The sequence below is a fragment of the Canis lupus genome, chromosome 15 (genome assembly GCF_003254725.2).
Source record: "Canis lupus dingo isolate Sandy chromosome 15, ASM325472v2, whole genome shotgun sequence".
Classification (NCBI taxonomy): domain Eukaryota; kingdom Metazoa; phylum Chordata; class Mammalia; order Carnivora; family Canidae; genus Canis; species Canis lupus.
In genome coordinates this window covers 29,362,890-29,380,365 of record NC_064257.1, presented here as the reverse complement: position 1 = coordinate 29,380,365, position 17,476 = coordinate 29,362,890, and the positions used below count along the sequence as shown (strand labels likewise).

General features: G+C 33.2%; 1 protein-coding gene across 11 annotated transcripts in view; it reads right to left on the bottom strand.

Moving 5' to 3' along the window:
• Positions 1–17,476, bottom strand: part of TMTC3 (transmembrane O-mannosyltransferase targeting cadherins 3) — a 98,005-nt gene that overhangs the window by 43,296 nt on the left and 37,233 nt on the right. For all 11 annotated transcript variants that reach the window (XR_007402501.1, XR_007402500.1, XR_007402499.1 and 8 more), the window contains 6 exons: positions 15,800–15,948; positions 13,657–13,777; positions 11,343–11,454; positions 4,741–4,844; positions 2,377–2,546; positions 533–759 (listed from right to left, as the gene is read on the bottom strand). Coding sequence is in view for 8 of the 11 variants with exons in the window: in XM_025439054.3 (XP_025294839.1) it covers positions 533–759; positions 2,377–2,546; positions 4,741–4,844; positions 11,343–11,454; positions 13,657–13,777; positions 15,800–15,948 (883 nt within the window). In the remaining 3 variants the exon portion in view is untranslated. The remainder of the gene's footprint in view (positions 1–532; positions 760–2,376; positions 2,547–4,740; positions 4,845–11,342; positions 11,455–13,656; positions 13,778–15,799; positions 15,949–17,476) is intronic.

The window sequence follows — 17,476 nt, the reverse complement described above, 5'->3', positions numbered from 1 at the left end:
GAGATTTTTTCCAATCTAAAAATTAAAATTATATATATTACTTTCTGATCCTAATTTATTGTCATGAATGGTTTAGTTTTGTTAAATTATAGGAATTATAGTAATATCTCAGAAAATAAAACTAAATATAAAATGATACCAAAAGCACCTGGTCTTATGAATCAAGAGAAAATACATTTTTCTCCCTAAAACATATAATAACTCTTGTCTCCCTAGAAATAATTATATAAAAAATTGTGCAAGTTCTGGTTATTTGGAGATTATCTATTTCTGTACATAAAATGACAAAACAGACTAAAAATGCACTGCTAAATAGAAAAATAAGTCTTAACATATACCCAAAGAACTAACAATTGTGTTAGAGCATCTAACTTGAAAACTGTACATCAAGTATTTTAAATATTCTTACAAATTATTTATGTACAGTTTTGACATAACCTATTCATTCAGAAAATGTTTACTACAGGTAATATAAGCTCAGGTTTTATTATTTTAAACAATATGTTTAAATACACATTTTGAGAAAACATACCTGATTCTTGCATTAATATAGCAGAATTGAATAATGCTAGCTTATGCTTTGGATTTAGTTCTAAAGCACGATTAAAATTTTTTAGGGCTTCATTTGGTTCTTTAAGTTCAATATGAACAATTGCCAAGTTGTACCAAAGATCTGCATTATTTCTGTCCAGCTCTAGTGCTTTAAGATATGCTTCTTTCGCTTTAAGAGGTTTATTCATTTTTAAAAGCAATTCTCCTCTGTAGAAAAATCAAACACAAGCTTTACTCACAACATTACCATGTCAACTGGTAGATACTATTTTTCACACGTTTTAAGCTTTTCCACATATTCATAGTTTTCCTTTTAACCTAGGCTTTTAAAGTTTTCTACCAAAAATAACTATCTAAATGTGTTCACAAACCTCAACTCATTAGTTTAGCAAATTTGTTTTCAAATATTATCAAAAGAGGAAAAAGCATATCTGATTTTAAAGGGTAATATATGAAGAGGTATCCAAGAAAGGAGAGCAGAGAAACATATTCTTTAAGTGCATCTTGAAAGAAGGTAGACTAAGCTAGACTACATCAGTAACAAGAATGGAGATCAATTTTTCAGGTGATCAAATAATAGCATTTGAAGGAATACAAATACAAATACAGTGGTGACAGGAAACATCCAGTATTCGAATTCATATTAGAAGTCTCATTTATAAAGAGAACATCTGAAAATCTTGTCTTTTCTTATATAAATTTAGTCTTCTACAGTGTATTCTTATAAAATGGCCATCATTAAAACAAAACAAAAAACTCCCCAAAACAATAAAAAAATAATTTAAAAAGCTTATGGGGTAGGGTTGGAGGGCCCTCACGTGACCAGCAGATACCTATGAGATATATATCTGGAACTGAGGATCACGTTTTGAAAACCATTTTTAAATCTTTCTAATATGGTTCTATTTTCTGTTAGCTTAAACAAGTCCATATGTGCAAATCAATTTGAGTAGTGATATGAGTTACTTTTATTATGATACTATTATTTCCTTAAGTATTAGCATAAAAAAGAAAATGAACTACCAATATTCTCAATTAAAGTAACTTCTGGAATGAGTGCTTGTCCAAAATGCTTTTTTAAATGGAGGTTATTGGATAATTCTTCATAGATTAACACTTAACAGGTTTTATTTATATATGCAACCCCACTAAACTTAGCTAATTTCAACTACTGGATAAGGCTGAACAAAGATAGCGTCCAAGTTATGAACAGATTTTATCTCAAACACTACTGAATTCTGAATGCATTTTCCCCATAGGAGCATGTTATAAATTACAATTAGGTTTCTGGGCCAGGCTATAAAATGAAGTTCAACATACAATTTTCCTTAAGTATAATATAAATGATAATCCTTCCATGGGAAAATATATCATCTTCTCTCTAACATGTGATGCCAAAACTTTTTTTTTACTGACAACTAAAAAGTTTGTGTTAAAAAGCATCAGTAACCAGTCAATTGTCAACAAACTCTTGAGAGTTGGATATCAGAAATAATTATTATGAAATATAAGTTTCAGGTGTTTTAATTAAAAATGAACATGACCATAAGAAGCAAATGAAACTAAGATGCTCTTACCCTTTCTTTCATATAAAACCTAAAACCTCAGTTTGCTATACTACACCTTACAGACTCCGCTGTCAATTTCTAATCAAATCAATTAAATTTGATCATAAGTCTAAACTTGACTATGTTTCTATATTTGAGGTTGCCAATTAAGATTACTAAAAGAAAAAAAAAAGCCAAGTTAGTTCACATAGCCAAAATGTACATGCAGATGCAGCTTCAATTTTCTATAATGATAGCTTAAAGAGAACTACAATACCTGCTAATATAAGCCTGCTTGAAGTCAGGTCTCATGCTTATTGCTTGTCGGTATAGCTGATCTGCTTCTTCCAGCCGGGACTCATTTGCTCGGATCAGATTGGCCAGATTAATATAAACATTCAGGTGGTTAGGGGCAATTCTGGCCGCATATTTTTTACCAGGAATAATCTGTTCAGGAGAACATAATTTGATATTTCAGTACCAAATAAAAATTAAAAATAAGTATTCCTAGTGGCTTACTTAAAATATACATGACAGAAAAAGGTTATGGTATAAGTTATTGCCAAATTGAAGTAAGTCATAAAAATGTGAAAGCACTTGCAATACTTACAAAATGTAAATAAAATAATATTTTGTGGCATCAAAGGATATACTTCTCATTCAAGCTAGTTCAACAGAATATTGTTAGCTTTTTATTTATATGCATCTTTTTAAAAGTCCTATAAATCTAATTTTTTTTAAATAATAGATGACCATTTATTCTTTTTTTTTAAATTTTATTTATTTATTTATTTATGATAGTCACACACAGAGAGAGAGAGAGGCAGAGACACAGGCAGAGGGAGAAGCAGGCTCCATGCACTGGGAGCCTGACGTGGGATTCGATCCCGGGTCTCCAGGATCACGCCCTGGGCCAGAGGCAGGTGCCAAACCGCTGCGCCACCCAGGGATCCCCTAAATCTAAATTTTTGACGCTAAGGTTTGTTAGTATATTTGCATCTGACCATTAATACAAAGAATTCAGGTCTCCTTCCCCTCAATCTAGTGTATTTGTTACATTAGACTGTCAACTTTCATGTTGTCAGCGAAATAACTCCTGGTTGTGACAAGAGGGTGGTTAACTTTATTCAGACTTATACTAAAGCCTCACTTGTCTGGTTGAGTTAGGAAATAAAATTCTCTTATCAACTGATTATTCAGGTTAAGCAAAGGTTATAAAATACACATAGACCCAGATTTTCAGTGAAAATAGTAAACTGATAAAAATCCATATTGAACACAACTTTAGAATCTTAGGATTGAATTTTTTTATTTTATTTATTTATGATAGGCACACAGTGAGTGAGTGAGAGAGAGAGAGAGAGAGAGAGAGAGAGAGGCAGAGACATAGGCAGAGGGAGAAGCAGGCTCCATGCAGGGAGCCCGACGTGGGTTCGATCCTGGGTCTCCAGGATCGCACCCTGGGCCAAAGGCAGGCGATAAACAGCTGTGCCACCCAGGGATCCCAAGAATCTTAGGATTGAAATAATGCTTAAGATATCATGTGGTCCAACTTTGTTTTTAAAACTTATCAAACTATATCCAATCATTTTAATACTATCATTACTAGTAATATAATATTAATATACACTACCATTGAGAAAACTGTAGTGCAGGGTAAACTATCTTTTCTGATGAAGCACAGCTGGTCAAGGCCAGAATCTAACTTTACAACTTCTACTCTCTACTGTAACAGCCAATGAATGAATCTTTTGCATGTTTCATTGTAACAACTGAACATACAACAACAGACATGTATTCATTCATTTTATTACTTTGCTTTATTCATTTATTTTGATAGTTATGTTGAATTTAGTGTTTAATATGCATATAAATTTCTCTTTAAAGTCACTTAATTCACTGGTAACTTCTAATCAAGAATATCTAAAATTCATAACTTTACAAAATTTTTTAAACATACTCTACAGACATTTTAAAAAATTTTTTTAAAAAGATTTTATTTATTTATTCATGACAGAGAGAGAGAGAAAAGCAAGCTCCGTGCAGGGAGCCTGACGTGAGACTCAATCCCGGGTCTCCAGGATCACACCCTGGGCCAAAGGCGGCACTAAACCACTGGGCCACAGGGGCTGCCCCAGAAATTTTTTTAATTAAATGAATTAGAAAAGTAAATGTAATCCTTTATAAAACTTGTAGTATTATACTAAGTGAAATAAGTCAGAGAAAAACAAATACCATATGATCTCATTTATATGTGGAATTTAAGAAACAAAACAAACTAGCAAAAAATAGAGAAACTAAGAAACAGATTTTTATTACAGAGAACTGATAGCTACCAGAGGGGAGGCTGGGGATGTGTGTGTGTGGTGGGGGAGTGGGGGTGGTGAAGTAGGTGATGAGGATTAAGGAGTGCACTTGTATGGAAGTATTCAATCACTACATTGTACATCTAAAATTAATATTACACTGTTAATGAGTTTAAATAAAAGCTTAAAAAAAACCCTTGTAGTCAGAAATGGTTTATTGGATACTTTACTATCAGCCAATTGGAGAAAAGATAAGGATTTCATATCTAGGTAACTCTATTCAATATGTACACAGAGTAGATGTAACACAATAGGAATAAATTAGAACAACTTACCTGGGGCATCAGTGACTTAGCCATCATGTAAGATTCTTCAGCTTCTTTGGTTCTATTTAAATTTTTGTAAGTTCTTCCTACATTCATGTGGGCACCAATATCATCTAAGATTTTTAAAAAAATCATTTGTTGGCAAATATACTAAATAGTATTCAATGTAAACTACATGTTTCTAGCAACAACAGGCAAAAAAAAATGCAAAAGCAGGCAACAGGTCCTACATCCTCCTTAAAGTTCTCCTAACACAATTTGGTATAATTGATGATCAATGCTACACTAGAAAATTATTTAATAAAGTACTGTAAGGACAGAAAATGTACACATGACATGAAAAAATTATTTGAATGGATCCTTGAAATGCTAAGACATGTCAAGAGAAGTAGAGGTAATAAAGAAATCTGTATCATTTCTCTTCACTAGATTTTACTATAAGACTTGCTTCCATTTCATTGATTGCAGAGCTCTGGAATTCATTCAAAAAGTATGGCTCAAGTCTAAAAGTGAAAAAAATTGGCATGATTTGTAGAATTATTTCCAGTGTTTTAACTAACAAAATGTGCTATGGTGGGACACGGGTAAAGAAAATTTTGTGATTTTGTTTAAAATTCTTTTGATTGTGGTTGTAATGCAAGTATAATAAAATACCAGGATTCTCCAGTACTTAAGATGCAGCAGCCCATCTCTCTTAAATGATAAATTCTTACGTATTTTTTTTTAAATGCATTTGTGTTTTTTTTTTTTTTAACTTTTTTAAAAGGCTGTGATACTATCAATATGTCAGAAAATTTGTCTAATTTTCTGATATGGAGACTCAAATAATCAGCAAATTTTTTCAGGGACAGAAAAATATTTCTATTTAAATAAGAAAGATATTAGGGTTCATTGCACACTACTTTTAGGACACATTTCCCAGTAACTATTTCAAAGGTTTGGAGTAAAGATGGAAGAAGATCTTAAATCAGACAGATTTTATTGCATGTGAATCTCTAACAGACAAGACACAATTACTACTTGCCTGTGACACCATGATTTTGCAATTGTGGAATGGTTCTCTGCCTGGAACTCCTAGGACAGATGGGAGCCAAGCATATACCCCTAGGCGAAGAGTTAACAGTCCTAAGATCTTGCTACACTATGTTTCAGACTAGTAATTGTGTGCACTGAAGAGAAACTGTCACAGGCAATACAGGTTTGGTTAGAGAACTCAGAGACAGGATTCATTTTTGTTGTTGATTTTTTGATTTGTTGATATTTTGTTGACGTATTTATTGCTGAGTCTAATGGGGTTTCAGGAAAGGTCAAGAGAAAAAAATGCTCAGGCAAACCATTTCCAATTCTAGCTGCAAATCTGGATACGTAGGTATTTTACAAATTCAGGTAACCTTAGCGCCACTCAGCTCTATTGAAATAGAATCCAAAGAAATAGGATCTGCAAAAGTGTTTAAAAAGTTTCAAAGACAGTTCTAATGTGGAGCGCCAAGGTTGAAATTCACTGTATTATGGAATGTGTAGAAAAAGAGAAGGTAGGTCTTTGCTCTTACACATTTTTTTTTTTTAAACATCAGCTAAACCTACACCAGTAGATCTACCTAAGTAACTTAGGTAAAACTATGGAGAACCTGAAAAAAATTAATATAAAGTAAGAATTTAACCTAAGGAAAGAACAAAGAAACTGGAAGTTGAGATAAATAAAATTATCAGCCAAGTATTTAAAATGTTACTGACATCAGTAATATTTGCCCCAACAAATCTTAGAAAAGAAAGAGGTTATCTACTTAGATGAAAGACAAGGCAAATTAATATCCACTGTAATCAGGTTCTTAAAATTATGGCAAGGAGATACTGTCATCAATGAAGAATTCAGACACCAGAGTAAGGCAGCCCTACTTTCTCAAAGAACTAAAATAGCAATAAGATAATCTTAAGCATCAAAAGGACTATATACCTTAACAGCTAATAGAGTGAAAGACATAGTTTCTAAGAAATTTCTTGGCAGTTACAAAGTTTTAAGATTCCAGAGAAGGAAGTAACCATTACTACAGTAAGATAAATTTAAATTTGGAAAAAAAAGGGGGGGGAGGGTAAGAAAAACAGGCAAGATATAAAAAGCAATGACATTTAAAGGACTAAAAAGCTATAGAATTTCATCAAACCATCTTGTTATAATAACAAACTAATAGCATCAGTCTAGCACTGTTTTATTCAACATAAATGAGGACTGCAAGTACTAGGCAACTTTGTGCCTAATAACTCTTCATCTACCACCAATAAGTTAAGCATTCTCACACTCGTGGCCCAGGCACCTACCTATGTTGCTTTCCAGTCTCTTATCTATAAAATTATGTCAATTTACTTAAAAAGATAAATTTATAAACATCTGAAACTAAAAAATCTTTAAAACTCATTTCCATATTTATAGCATTAAAGTTGAAATACAGGTCTATGATTTTTTCTCACATAGTTCAAAGATTTGTACTTAGATAAAAGTGAAATCAATGATTTTAAAGCAAAACAAATCCTTCAGAATGCTGGTATTCCTTGAAAAAAATCTACCCTTGTCTTGTAAAGATGTTTATGGAAACTCTAATTCCATTTGTAAAAATTTTATCTTTGTGAATTGGGATTTTTTTTAAACACTTGTAAACCATCAAAATAAAACAAAAATCACAAAAATCACAATCTATCTTTCTTTCTTTTTTTTTTTTTTTTTTTTTTTTTAAACACAACATGCATGCCACCTGGTCAGACCACTGCATAGTTTATCTTCTTATTTTGGTTAAGAAAAAAAAAAAAAAAAAAAACTTCAGATTAAATGTTTTGGTTTTTTTGTGTGTTTTTAAAAATTAACTTTAAAATGTTATGAATCCCTACTCTGTGTACTCCTACTAAACTGTCCCAAATTTTTAATTTATTTTTTATTTTTATTTTTTCCCCCAAGAGTAAGGCTATTTTTTAAAAAATATTTTATTTAAATTCAATTTGCCAACATAGAGTATAACACCCAGTACTCATCTGCCCCAAGTTTTTAAATACCTACATACATGTTATTTCAAATTTTTACCTCCTGTCCTGACCTTTTCCCTTACCTCCAGTCTTATAAATCTGTGTATGTCTAACAGTGACAAAAAAGACTATTGATGTCCCTCCATGCATGTCATTTCATCTATTGAATCTATGAAGAATATGGCTAAAAAACAGAACAACCCAAGATGCCTGTGAATACCAAATTCAATGTCTCTAACATTATGTACTTTTTCACAATAAATTATAATAAACTGGTTTACCTGTTTTCCTAGTCCATGGTTTATGAGAAATAGCAGTTTTGACAGTACGGTAAGAAGTCATACTAAAGTTCAGTAAGTCTCTCAAAAACAGCAAAAAGTGACAACTGACGAGATGAAAAAATATTTTAAAGCTGAGTGCTTACATCTGCCAAGAAGCCAGTGATATACACTATTTGCCAGACAAAACTAAATATGATTCTACACACCCACCCACACCATTTACTCTTTAAAACAATGCAATAAGATAAAACTATGGTCCCAATTTAGAAATGATAAAAATAAGGTGGAAAGGGCCTAAATAACATCTTCTAGGTTTGAAAGTCCCTATATGGGGACACCTGGGTAGCTCAATGGTTGAGCATCTGCCTTTGGCTCAGGTTGTGATCCTGGGGTCCTGGGATGAAGTCCTGCATCCTGCTTCCTGTGAGGAGCCTGCTTCTCCTTATGACTCTGCCTCTATGTGTCTCTCATGAATATATAAATAAAATCTTAAAAAAAAGTCCCTCTATGTCTGATGTCAAAGATCACTCTGCTTCTCTAAATACTCATAGAATGAACCTAAAAGACTTTTGAAAGAATAAAATTAGTGAACATTGGAATGCTGGGGTGTCTCAGCTGGTTAAGCATATGTCTCTAGATTTTGGCTCAGGTCATTTCAGATTGCTTAAGACTTTCTCTCTCCCTCTTCTCCAAACTACCCCACCAGTGCTCTCTCTCTCAAATAAAAAAATAATAAAATAAAATAAAATAAAATAAAAAAATAAAATAAATAAATAATAAAATAAAATAAAATAAAATAAAATAAGATAAAATAAGTGAATGCTGACTGTGTATAAGACCATGCTAGATGATTCAGGGGGTATGAAGATAAATCAGATGTTCATGCTATCTCTACGGAGCTCTTTAGCTTAAATAAATACATATTTTAAATAAGTATTCAAATAAATACAACACAATATTAAACAGAAAGTTATAAATATTATATGAAAGATACAGAAGAAATTGTAAGAGGTTTTAAAGATTAAAAAAAGGGGTGCTTGGGTGGCTCAGTTGGATTAAGTGACTGCCTTCAGCTCAGGTCATGATCTCAGGGTCCTGGAATCGAGCCCGACATCTGGCTCCCTGCCCAAGGGAGAGTCTGCTTCTCCTCTGCCCATCCCCCTGCTCACGAGCCCATGCACTCAAGCTCTCTCAAAATCTTTTTAAAAAAATCCTTAAAAAAAAAGATTAAAAATATTTGCTTCTTATTGGAGAGGTAGCAAGGTTTTTTAAAGAGAAGCCACGTGAGATGGGTTGTAATAGATGGTAGAAGGTGGATGGCAAAGAAGAGGGAAGGAATTCTAGACTCAAGGAAGAACATCAACAAAGGTAAAGGTGTGAGGAAGCCCAAGATACATAAAGAGCTAGGGGAGATAAAATTGAAAAGCTAGACCATCAGTTTTTTTCCTACAACTTTCTCTTCACCTTTGTCTAAGTGAAATTTGGCTTTGCCTCAGGAGTGTGTTTTTTTTTACATGTAGCTATTCCACGTAATGACTATGTTCTTTTTCTTATTCTTTGCAACACTGGGTCTGGAGGTAGATTAGGTGTCCTTAGTGATCTTTAACACTTCCAGACAACTCTTGGTCCTTCTTAAAATCACTTGTCTCTGAATTTCAGGTCATTAAACTCTATTATCCACTATCTCTCCTTGTCGCAGTCACCATTCTCTGGGTCATAGCTCCTGGCTCATGGTTCTCTTAATTCTTAGTTGTTTCAAAATCTACAAAGTCAGATTTTCCTAATACTTGGCCTTTGATATCCTTTCTTCCAATGATTTTCACTTCTGCCCTCTTTTCGCTAGTTAGTGCAATGGCCACAGTCATATCTTGTAGACAAATAGTGGGTATTGCCTGCCACTCTCGGCTTTTCTGAGGATATTTAGAAATGTGACAGGGGTTCAGAGGAGGAGAGAGTATCTTTTGGTCATCATTCTGAATAGAAAATAATAACCATGGATGAGGGCCAGGTTTCATATATATCCTGAAATACAGTTCTATACACTCAAAATGCCAATAGCATTCCTCTTGAAAAAGACTGATGCTCTAGCTAGATCCTACTTAGATACCAACAATTCTTCAGATCTATAAATCACTGATCCTACCACCCTGTCTCACCTCCCTTAACTTAGATTCATCCATTATAATCATTCCCTTATCCATTTCTCATTTAATGATAACACATTTTAAAAAGTCCTAATTTTGTTTAATTGAATTCTCCACTGTCTGTACCATTGCAGCTGTAATGTAATAAGAGAACAGCATATAACTGCATCGACTAGTTTAATTTTAAATAAAGTATTCCTAACCTCAAGTAGAGTGTCAAAATTGCTTGGCAACTGTACATTTTCCTAGTCTATACACTTTACTAGATCTTGTTTCCAAAAGTGTGATCCATGAGCTAAACATCACCCAGGAACTTATTAGAAATGCAGAACTTCAGGATCTACTCTAAACCTCTATCCGTCAGAATATGCCTATAATATCGCCCTGTGATTCACGGGCACAATAAAGTCTGTGAAGCACTGCCCTAGATGGCTACTTCATACCTTCTCCTGTTCTTAGAGCTCCATAATTTTGACCCCTCCTCACTCTTTGATGATTCTGCTTTCTATTTCAATGAGGAAACAGAAGCAAACAGAAGACAACTTCCAGAAACTTCCTCCAGGTCATCTACTTGACTGCCTATATCCATATCCATGTACTTTGCCTGGTTTGTTACCATACTTTAACAATTCTAAAAATGAAGTCCTTATTCTGTGCACCAAATTCTATTTATCTCTTCTCATCTACTTAAGGACACAGATCCAGTAATTTGTACCCCCATCTAGAATTACTTTTCCCAGCCTCAATGGATTAGCTGCACATATGCTGTTTCTCTCACCTTAAGAATTAAAAAACAAACAAACCACCCTATTACCCTACTTACCTTCTCTTGACACCATTCCCAGCAATACCACCATTCTTCACCGATACTCTTTAATAAGAGTTTTCTATACTGTTTCAAATTATTCTTCCCTCACTCTACCCAACGCACTCTTATCAGGCTTTTGCATCTACCACTCCACCAAAACTGCTCATCAGTACTACCCAACTCTGCTATGTTAAAAAAAAAAGTCTAAATAGCTCTAATATATAATCTAATTCAAAATAAGCCAGCATCGAACACTATATTCAAATCACCTGGAATGAAATTTGAAACTCTACCTTATTATCCCCGATATGATCAAGTTTTTAAAAAGAAGCTAATTGAATAGTTTTATTAATTAATAATGCTTACCTGGCTGAACATGGGTAGCCTGTAAAAAGTATTTCAAAGCTCTCTCAAAGTTCTTTTCATTTTCCAGAGCATGACCCACATTATTCCATAATTTGGCATTATTTTTATTTACCTTAAACATATAAGCATATAGAAATTAATTACAGTTAAAAAATACAACTCCAATTAACACAGATATTTATTTATCACTAGGAATGGAGTGTTCCAGAGAGATAGTCATGAATGTGTGAAGCTGGTCAAAGATACAAACTTTCAGTTATAAGATAAATAAGTTCTCTGAATGCAGTGTACAGCATGGGGACTATTAGTTAACAATACTGTAATGTATATATAGAAGTTGCTAAGAGAGTAGATCTTCGAAATTTTCATCAAAAGAAAATAACCGTACCTATGTGAGGTACCAGAAGTTAACAGATTGTAATTATTTTGCAATATATACATATCATGTTGTATACCTTAAACTAATACAAAGTTATGTCAATTATACCTCAATAAAACTTGAAAAAATAATTCCAATTTTCTCTCAGAAAAGAAAAATTTGCATATATACCTGCAATTAACAAAGAGATTTGTTTGGTATATTATTAGGAATGGAGTGTTCCATGGAGGTGTCCCTGGAGATGAGAAAGGAGCCAAACGAAGTTTCACTAAATTTACTCTTTCTCTTGACATAAATATATTAAAACCATAGCAGTCTGATTTCATCTATTTGATATATTAGCATTTTATTAAAAATTTTATTTGATCAAAGCATCATGGGGTTTCTTGGCTGGCTCAGTCAGTAAGACCATGCAACTCTAGATCTCAGAGTTTTTAGTTCAAGCCCCATATTGGGCATAGAACCTACTTAAAAACAAACAAACAAAAACAACCCTTGTGCTGTTTGAAAACTCCTGTTCTACTATTTGTATTTTTTTTTTAGGAGACAAGGTATTTGAACATGAGAATATGTTTAACATTGCACTGACTACTTCTTTTTAGGCTTGTTATAAAGCTACTTACATAGTTTCTTATGGTAATGGAAAACCTGGGATTAAAGTTCTAAACGAATCTATGCTTTAAGAGCTCACAGATGGGCATGATGTTCTTGCGGGGTAAAGATATAGTACCTGGCCAAGGAATTAACTTCAGTGAGCGGGACTGTGGTTTTGAGATTGTCCTAGGAGAAAGGATAAGCAAAGTTCTTGAAAATTATGGGGCTCTGTTGGTGTTCCAGGAGTGCATATTAAGAAGAATGGTAATAAGATCTCTTTTGTTTACAGACTTCTGAACTAGAAGAAGGAGTGGAGTTACTGAGTGGGACAAAAGGATAGTCATGTGATCTTAAATTGATGCCAAATCAAGAAGTCACAGAGACTATAGGACTGAGGCAGTATTCCAATAAAGCCAAGCAATGAGGAGTACAGAAATAGCCAAATGAAGAATTTAGAGATTTGAAGAGAAACACCTGAAAAAAAATCACTGCTTATAACTTTTACAGAAACCAAATTTTACAGTTTTTAAAAAGACCTTATTCATGTATCTTGTCCATTCTATAGAAATGCTTTATCACGCCTTTCTGCCAGTTCCTATCTTTCCTACAGTATTATAACCTTGGTTTTCTTCCATATAGTAAATATGCCATTTTTTGTTGAGTATTGTATTTCAGTGAGTCTGAGATCCTATTATCAATACTAAGACTAACCATTTTTTTAAAAGATTTTATTTATTTATTCATGAAAGACAGAGAGGCAGAGATGTATGCAGAAGGAGAAGTGGCCCGATGCAGGGTGCGGGGGTGGGGTGGGATGGGGGGTGGTGGGGGTGGTGGAGAGCGGTGGCACGCAGGGATTGAGGCACTGGACTTGGGGATCACACCCTGAGTCAGAGCCAGACGCTCAATCACCGAGCCACCCAGGTGTCCCTAAGACTCATCATTAAGAAAACAAAAGAGCGACTAATTGTAAGATGCCTCTCACTGTAACATTTATTGATTCTAATTTAGAGACATTTAAAGGTTAAAAAAAAATGCAGCTTCAGAACAAATGAACTATATATAGTATTCTTATTTAAACATTATATTATCATTTCAGTTTCCAACAACTGTATAGCATTTAAGGAATTATTCATATATGCTGTAGACATACCAACTATGTGCTATTCAGAGCACTGGTTATGGTATATATTATATAAAGAACAAAGTATTTTTACTAAACTTTTGGAGAAGTACTTAAAATTGACAGTAAAATGTCTAATTAAATGTAAAAACATCTTAGACATGGCTATAAGAAATCATTAATGAGATACTTTCCTGTCATTCTGGATGATACTTTACCTTCAAAGCTGACATAAACAATGTATATTCAGATTCCCAATCCCAATTTCTGTGGAGTGTTTTTAAGGCATGAGTGAATATCATCATAGACAGACAAACCCAGGATAACTTTTTTAATACACTGTTTAAGAGAAAAAAGCAAAACAAAAAAAAACATTGTTTACATCACCAGAATGATTTTATTTTTTAGAAGAGAGGTATGAAGTATGTTAAATATTCCCAAATATCAGCTTTGAGTTTATTGTAAGGAATGAGGATCACTCTAATAGTCATCTAATTTTAATGGGAACACCACCAAAAAAATTTAGATATTACACATATTACCTTCTACTTTAGTCTTAATTATATGAAATACTCCAATATTTGCATCTATTTCAAAAACTGTTTACATATAGTGAAAAAAAGTTGACAAACCGATTTTTAACTGTGACTTTTCCTTTTTGAGGCCTTTACTTATAACTTGAATATTCTTACCTGTATTTATCAAGGGTCAATCTTGTCATTGGCTATATTTCTAAAAAACTGGCTTACACAGATTGCATCTATACCACAGATTATCATGACACTCTTGGGAATAATTTCACACTTTAAAGCTAGAATTATTACAACTAACAGTAAAACTAACTCTTTATGAAATAGATACAAATTACTTATATAGTTGTAAGCTAATTATTTAGGGCTCAATTCCTCATCTATAAGCAAGTTGTAATTCAATAATCCCTACAGTCTCATTTAGTACCAATGTTCTGTGAATCTGTGTTTTTGTCTCAGTAACACAGTTCAATTTCTTCCATTTTGAGAGATCCATTTTTTTTTTAAGATTTTATTTATTTATTCATGAGAGACACAGAGAGAGAGAAAGAGAGAGGGGCAGAGACACAGGCAAAGGGAGAAGCAGGCTCCATGCAGGGAGCCCAACGTGGGACTCAATCCTGGGACTCCAGGATTATGCCGCCCTGGGCCAAAGGCAGAGGCTCAACCCCCAAGCCACCCAGGGATCCTGAGAGATCCATTTAATCAAGATAAGAGTGCATGGATCAGAAAGAACATGGACCGTGGAGCCTATTTAAAAAATAATAATAATAAAAAAGAACACGGACACTGGAAGCAGTCAGATATAAATCTGAATCAAAATTCTGTTTACTAGCTGTGTCTTGAGGTAACCTGATTCAAGTAACCTATATGAGCTTCAATTTTCAAACATGCACAACAGAGTTAAGAAATGTTTAGGTAAATGAAAAAACAAATCTCAAGGATCTATCATGGCTCTTGGCACATGGCACATGGTAAGGACCCAAAAATTGGTACTGATTAAAATTAGATATATGGGTAGAAGTTAAGAGAAAAGGCTTGGTAGATGTTAGTGAAAATTATACACATGGATGAGACGATCCAGGGAGAATACGCAGTGTGAGAAAAAAATACGCTGTTGAGTAAAAGTCTGGCAAATAAAAAATCCTTAAAGAGCAGGTATAGCAAGAAGACTGTGAGTAGGGACTGAGCACCAATGAGCATACATGGAAGAGAATTAGGAAACAGACTTTTTACAGATGCCAGGGAAATAAATTTAAATACAAGCACTGACTGGATTTAGCTACCAGGAGCCAATGATGTAGAGACAAGTCAATTCTGTAGGCTGAAGGATGACCGGAAAGTGAGAAAGCAGTCAGTGACCATTTCATCCATATATACAGTGTGATTATTCTGTTCCTTGTTAGTTTAAAGCAACTAGGACGTGGTGGTTATGATGCAGATACTGATGATGTCAAGAAATTGTAGACTGCTTATTTTATGTATTTATATATATTAACTCAATATGACTTACTTAAGTAAGAGACTATATCTTAGTTATATGGAAGTGGCAATGGTCATTTACAACTTCAGTTTCAACAATATCCTTGTTTTCATTTGGGTCTAACTCAAAGTTTGTTATATCACAGGCTGTCCAATAAAATTGTATAAATAAGAAGAATATAGAATGAGGTGGGTGCTATGGAGCTTCCCTAACTTCAATTACAGAAAAATGAGAAGACAAGATGAAAAACAAAAAGGTATAAAAGACTTATATAACTGAGCTAATAAACATTTTAAACACTTAATTCTATAGTTAGTAAGCATTAAATGAACTAACATTTTGATTCACCTTTTGTTTGATATTTTCTGCCATCCATGGGCTACCAAAATACAGAACCCCATGCTAGGAACATATAATACTCGCTCAGCAACAACAAATCCAACTGGGAAAAAAAGGTTCGATGCAGGAATAAATGGTAACGCCATCAAACAAAGTGCCTACAAAGAAAAAGGATATTTTAATAAATTAAAAAAATATATATAAACGTTCAAAAGTTAAACCCAAATACTTTATCATTTAATCTGAATAATGTATTGGTGGACCATTTTTAATAATACTGTAAACAATACTAATTTAAACCTAAAGAATGCAACTTAGGGACAATAACAATAAATATCAGGATGAATGTCACCAAGGTGAGAACAAGCTAGAACTTATAAGTAGTGTCTGTCCTTAAATTAAAAAAATGAACTTTTTGAAACTATATCTAAAATTAGACATTAATAATTTTTATACTTCCAACTTATGTACATGTGGTAAAAATACACTGACAAAGATGTTAACAGGTTTGAACTGTAAAGGATGACAAAACAATCATGCCAATTTTTGTATTTTTACAACTGTAAGTATTCATATTATATTGGAAACTGAAATAAGGTATCCTTTTCGTAAAAATGCTTAGATTCTTTTCGTCATTTTTTTTTCTTTTTGTCATTTTGAAAATGAGATAGCACATAATTTCTAGACTCAAAAGCCATTAAAAAGGCAGGATACAAACAACTAGCACACAAATAATCTGTGAAAGGAAATAAGTTGGTTATTATTAGGACGTCTGTTTCTATGGACATCTGCTTCTATGTTTTGTGATCCTAATTTATTTTATAGTACCTAACTGAGTAACTTGCAAGTTGTTCTTCAGCTTCAGAGATTTGAGTCTTTTAACAGTTTGAAAGGAAAGATTGTTTTTTAATATGTTTTATTAATAAAATACAGATGTAGAGATGTATACACATTGAAAAAAAATACTTTCACCATATATGACAAATTAATGACTTGTAATAAGGAAATAATCTAAAGAAAAGCACTACTGAACTACTATGAATCATATTAATTTATGTATCTGAAATTTTAATGTTTTCTTTTTGATCAAAAAGCTAAAACATTTGAGTACATAATTCACTTTCCACTTCCCAGGAGTGCTTGATAAAAATAATCAGCTAGCTGTGAAACAGAGATATTCCTAAATATGTAGTTTTTTTTTTTTTTAATATAAAGATCTATTTTAGAGAGCATGTGTACACACACAGACACAGAGACACACACACACACACACACACACACACTTGTGCATGAGTCAGGGGACGGACAAAGTGAGAGAATCTTCAAGTGGACTCTCCACTGAGCAGGGAGCTCCACTCGGAGCTTGATATCCAGACTTGTGAGATCATGACCTGAATCAAAACCAAGAGTTGGACGCTTAACTGACTAAGCCACCCAGGCACTGCTGTAATCCTTTTCTAATGACAAACAAATCAACATATTTTTAATTAATTCATGGCTGCTCTAAAGCAATCTTATCTGAAATAATTAGAAGTGTTAAATTCATTCAAAGATGTATCATGCACTGATTCGTAAGCTACATACCATACACAAAAAGAAATTTCACAAAAAAATTTACTGGTTCTTAGATAAAGGAATGTCTTGAGTGATTAACTTACTCAAAAGTTCTAAGATGCTCTCTGTTAA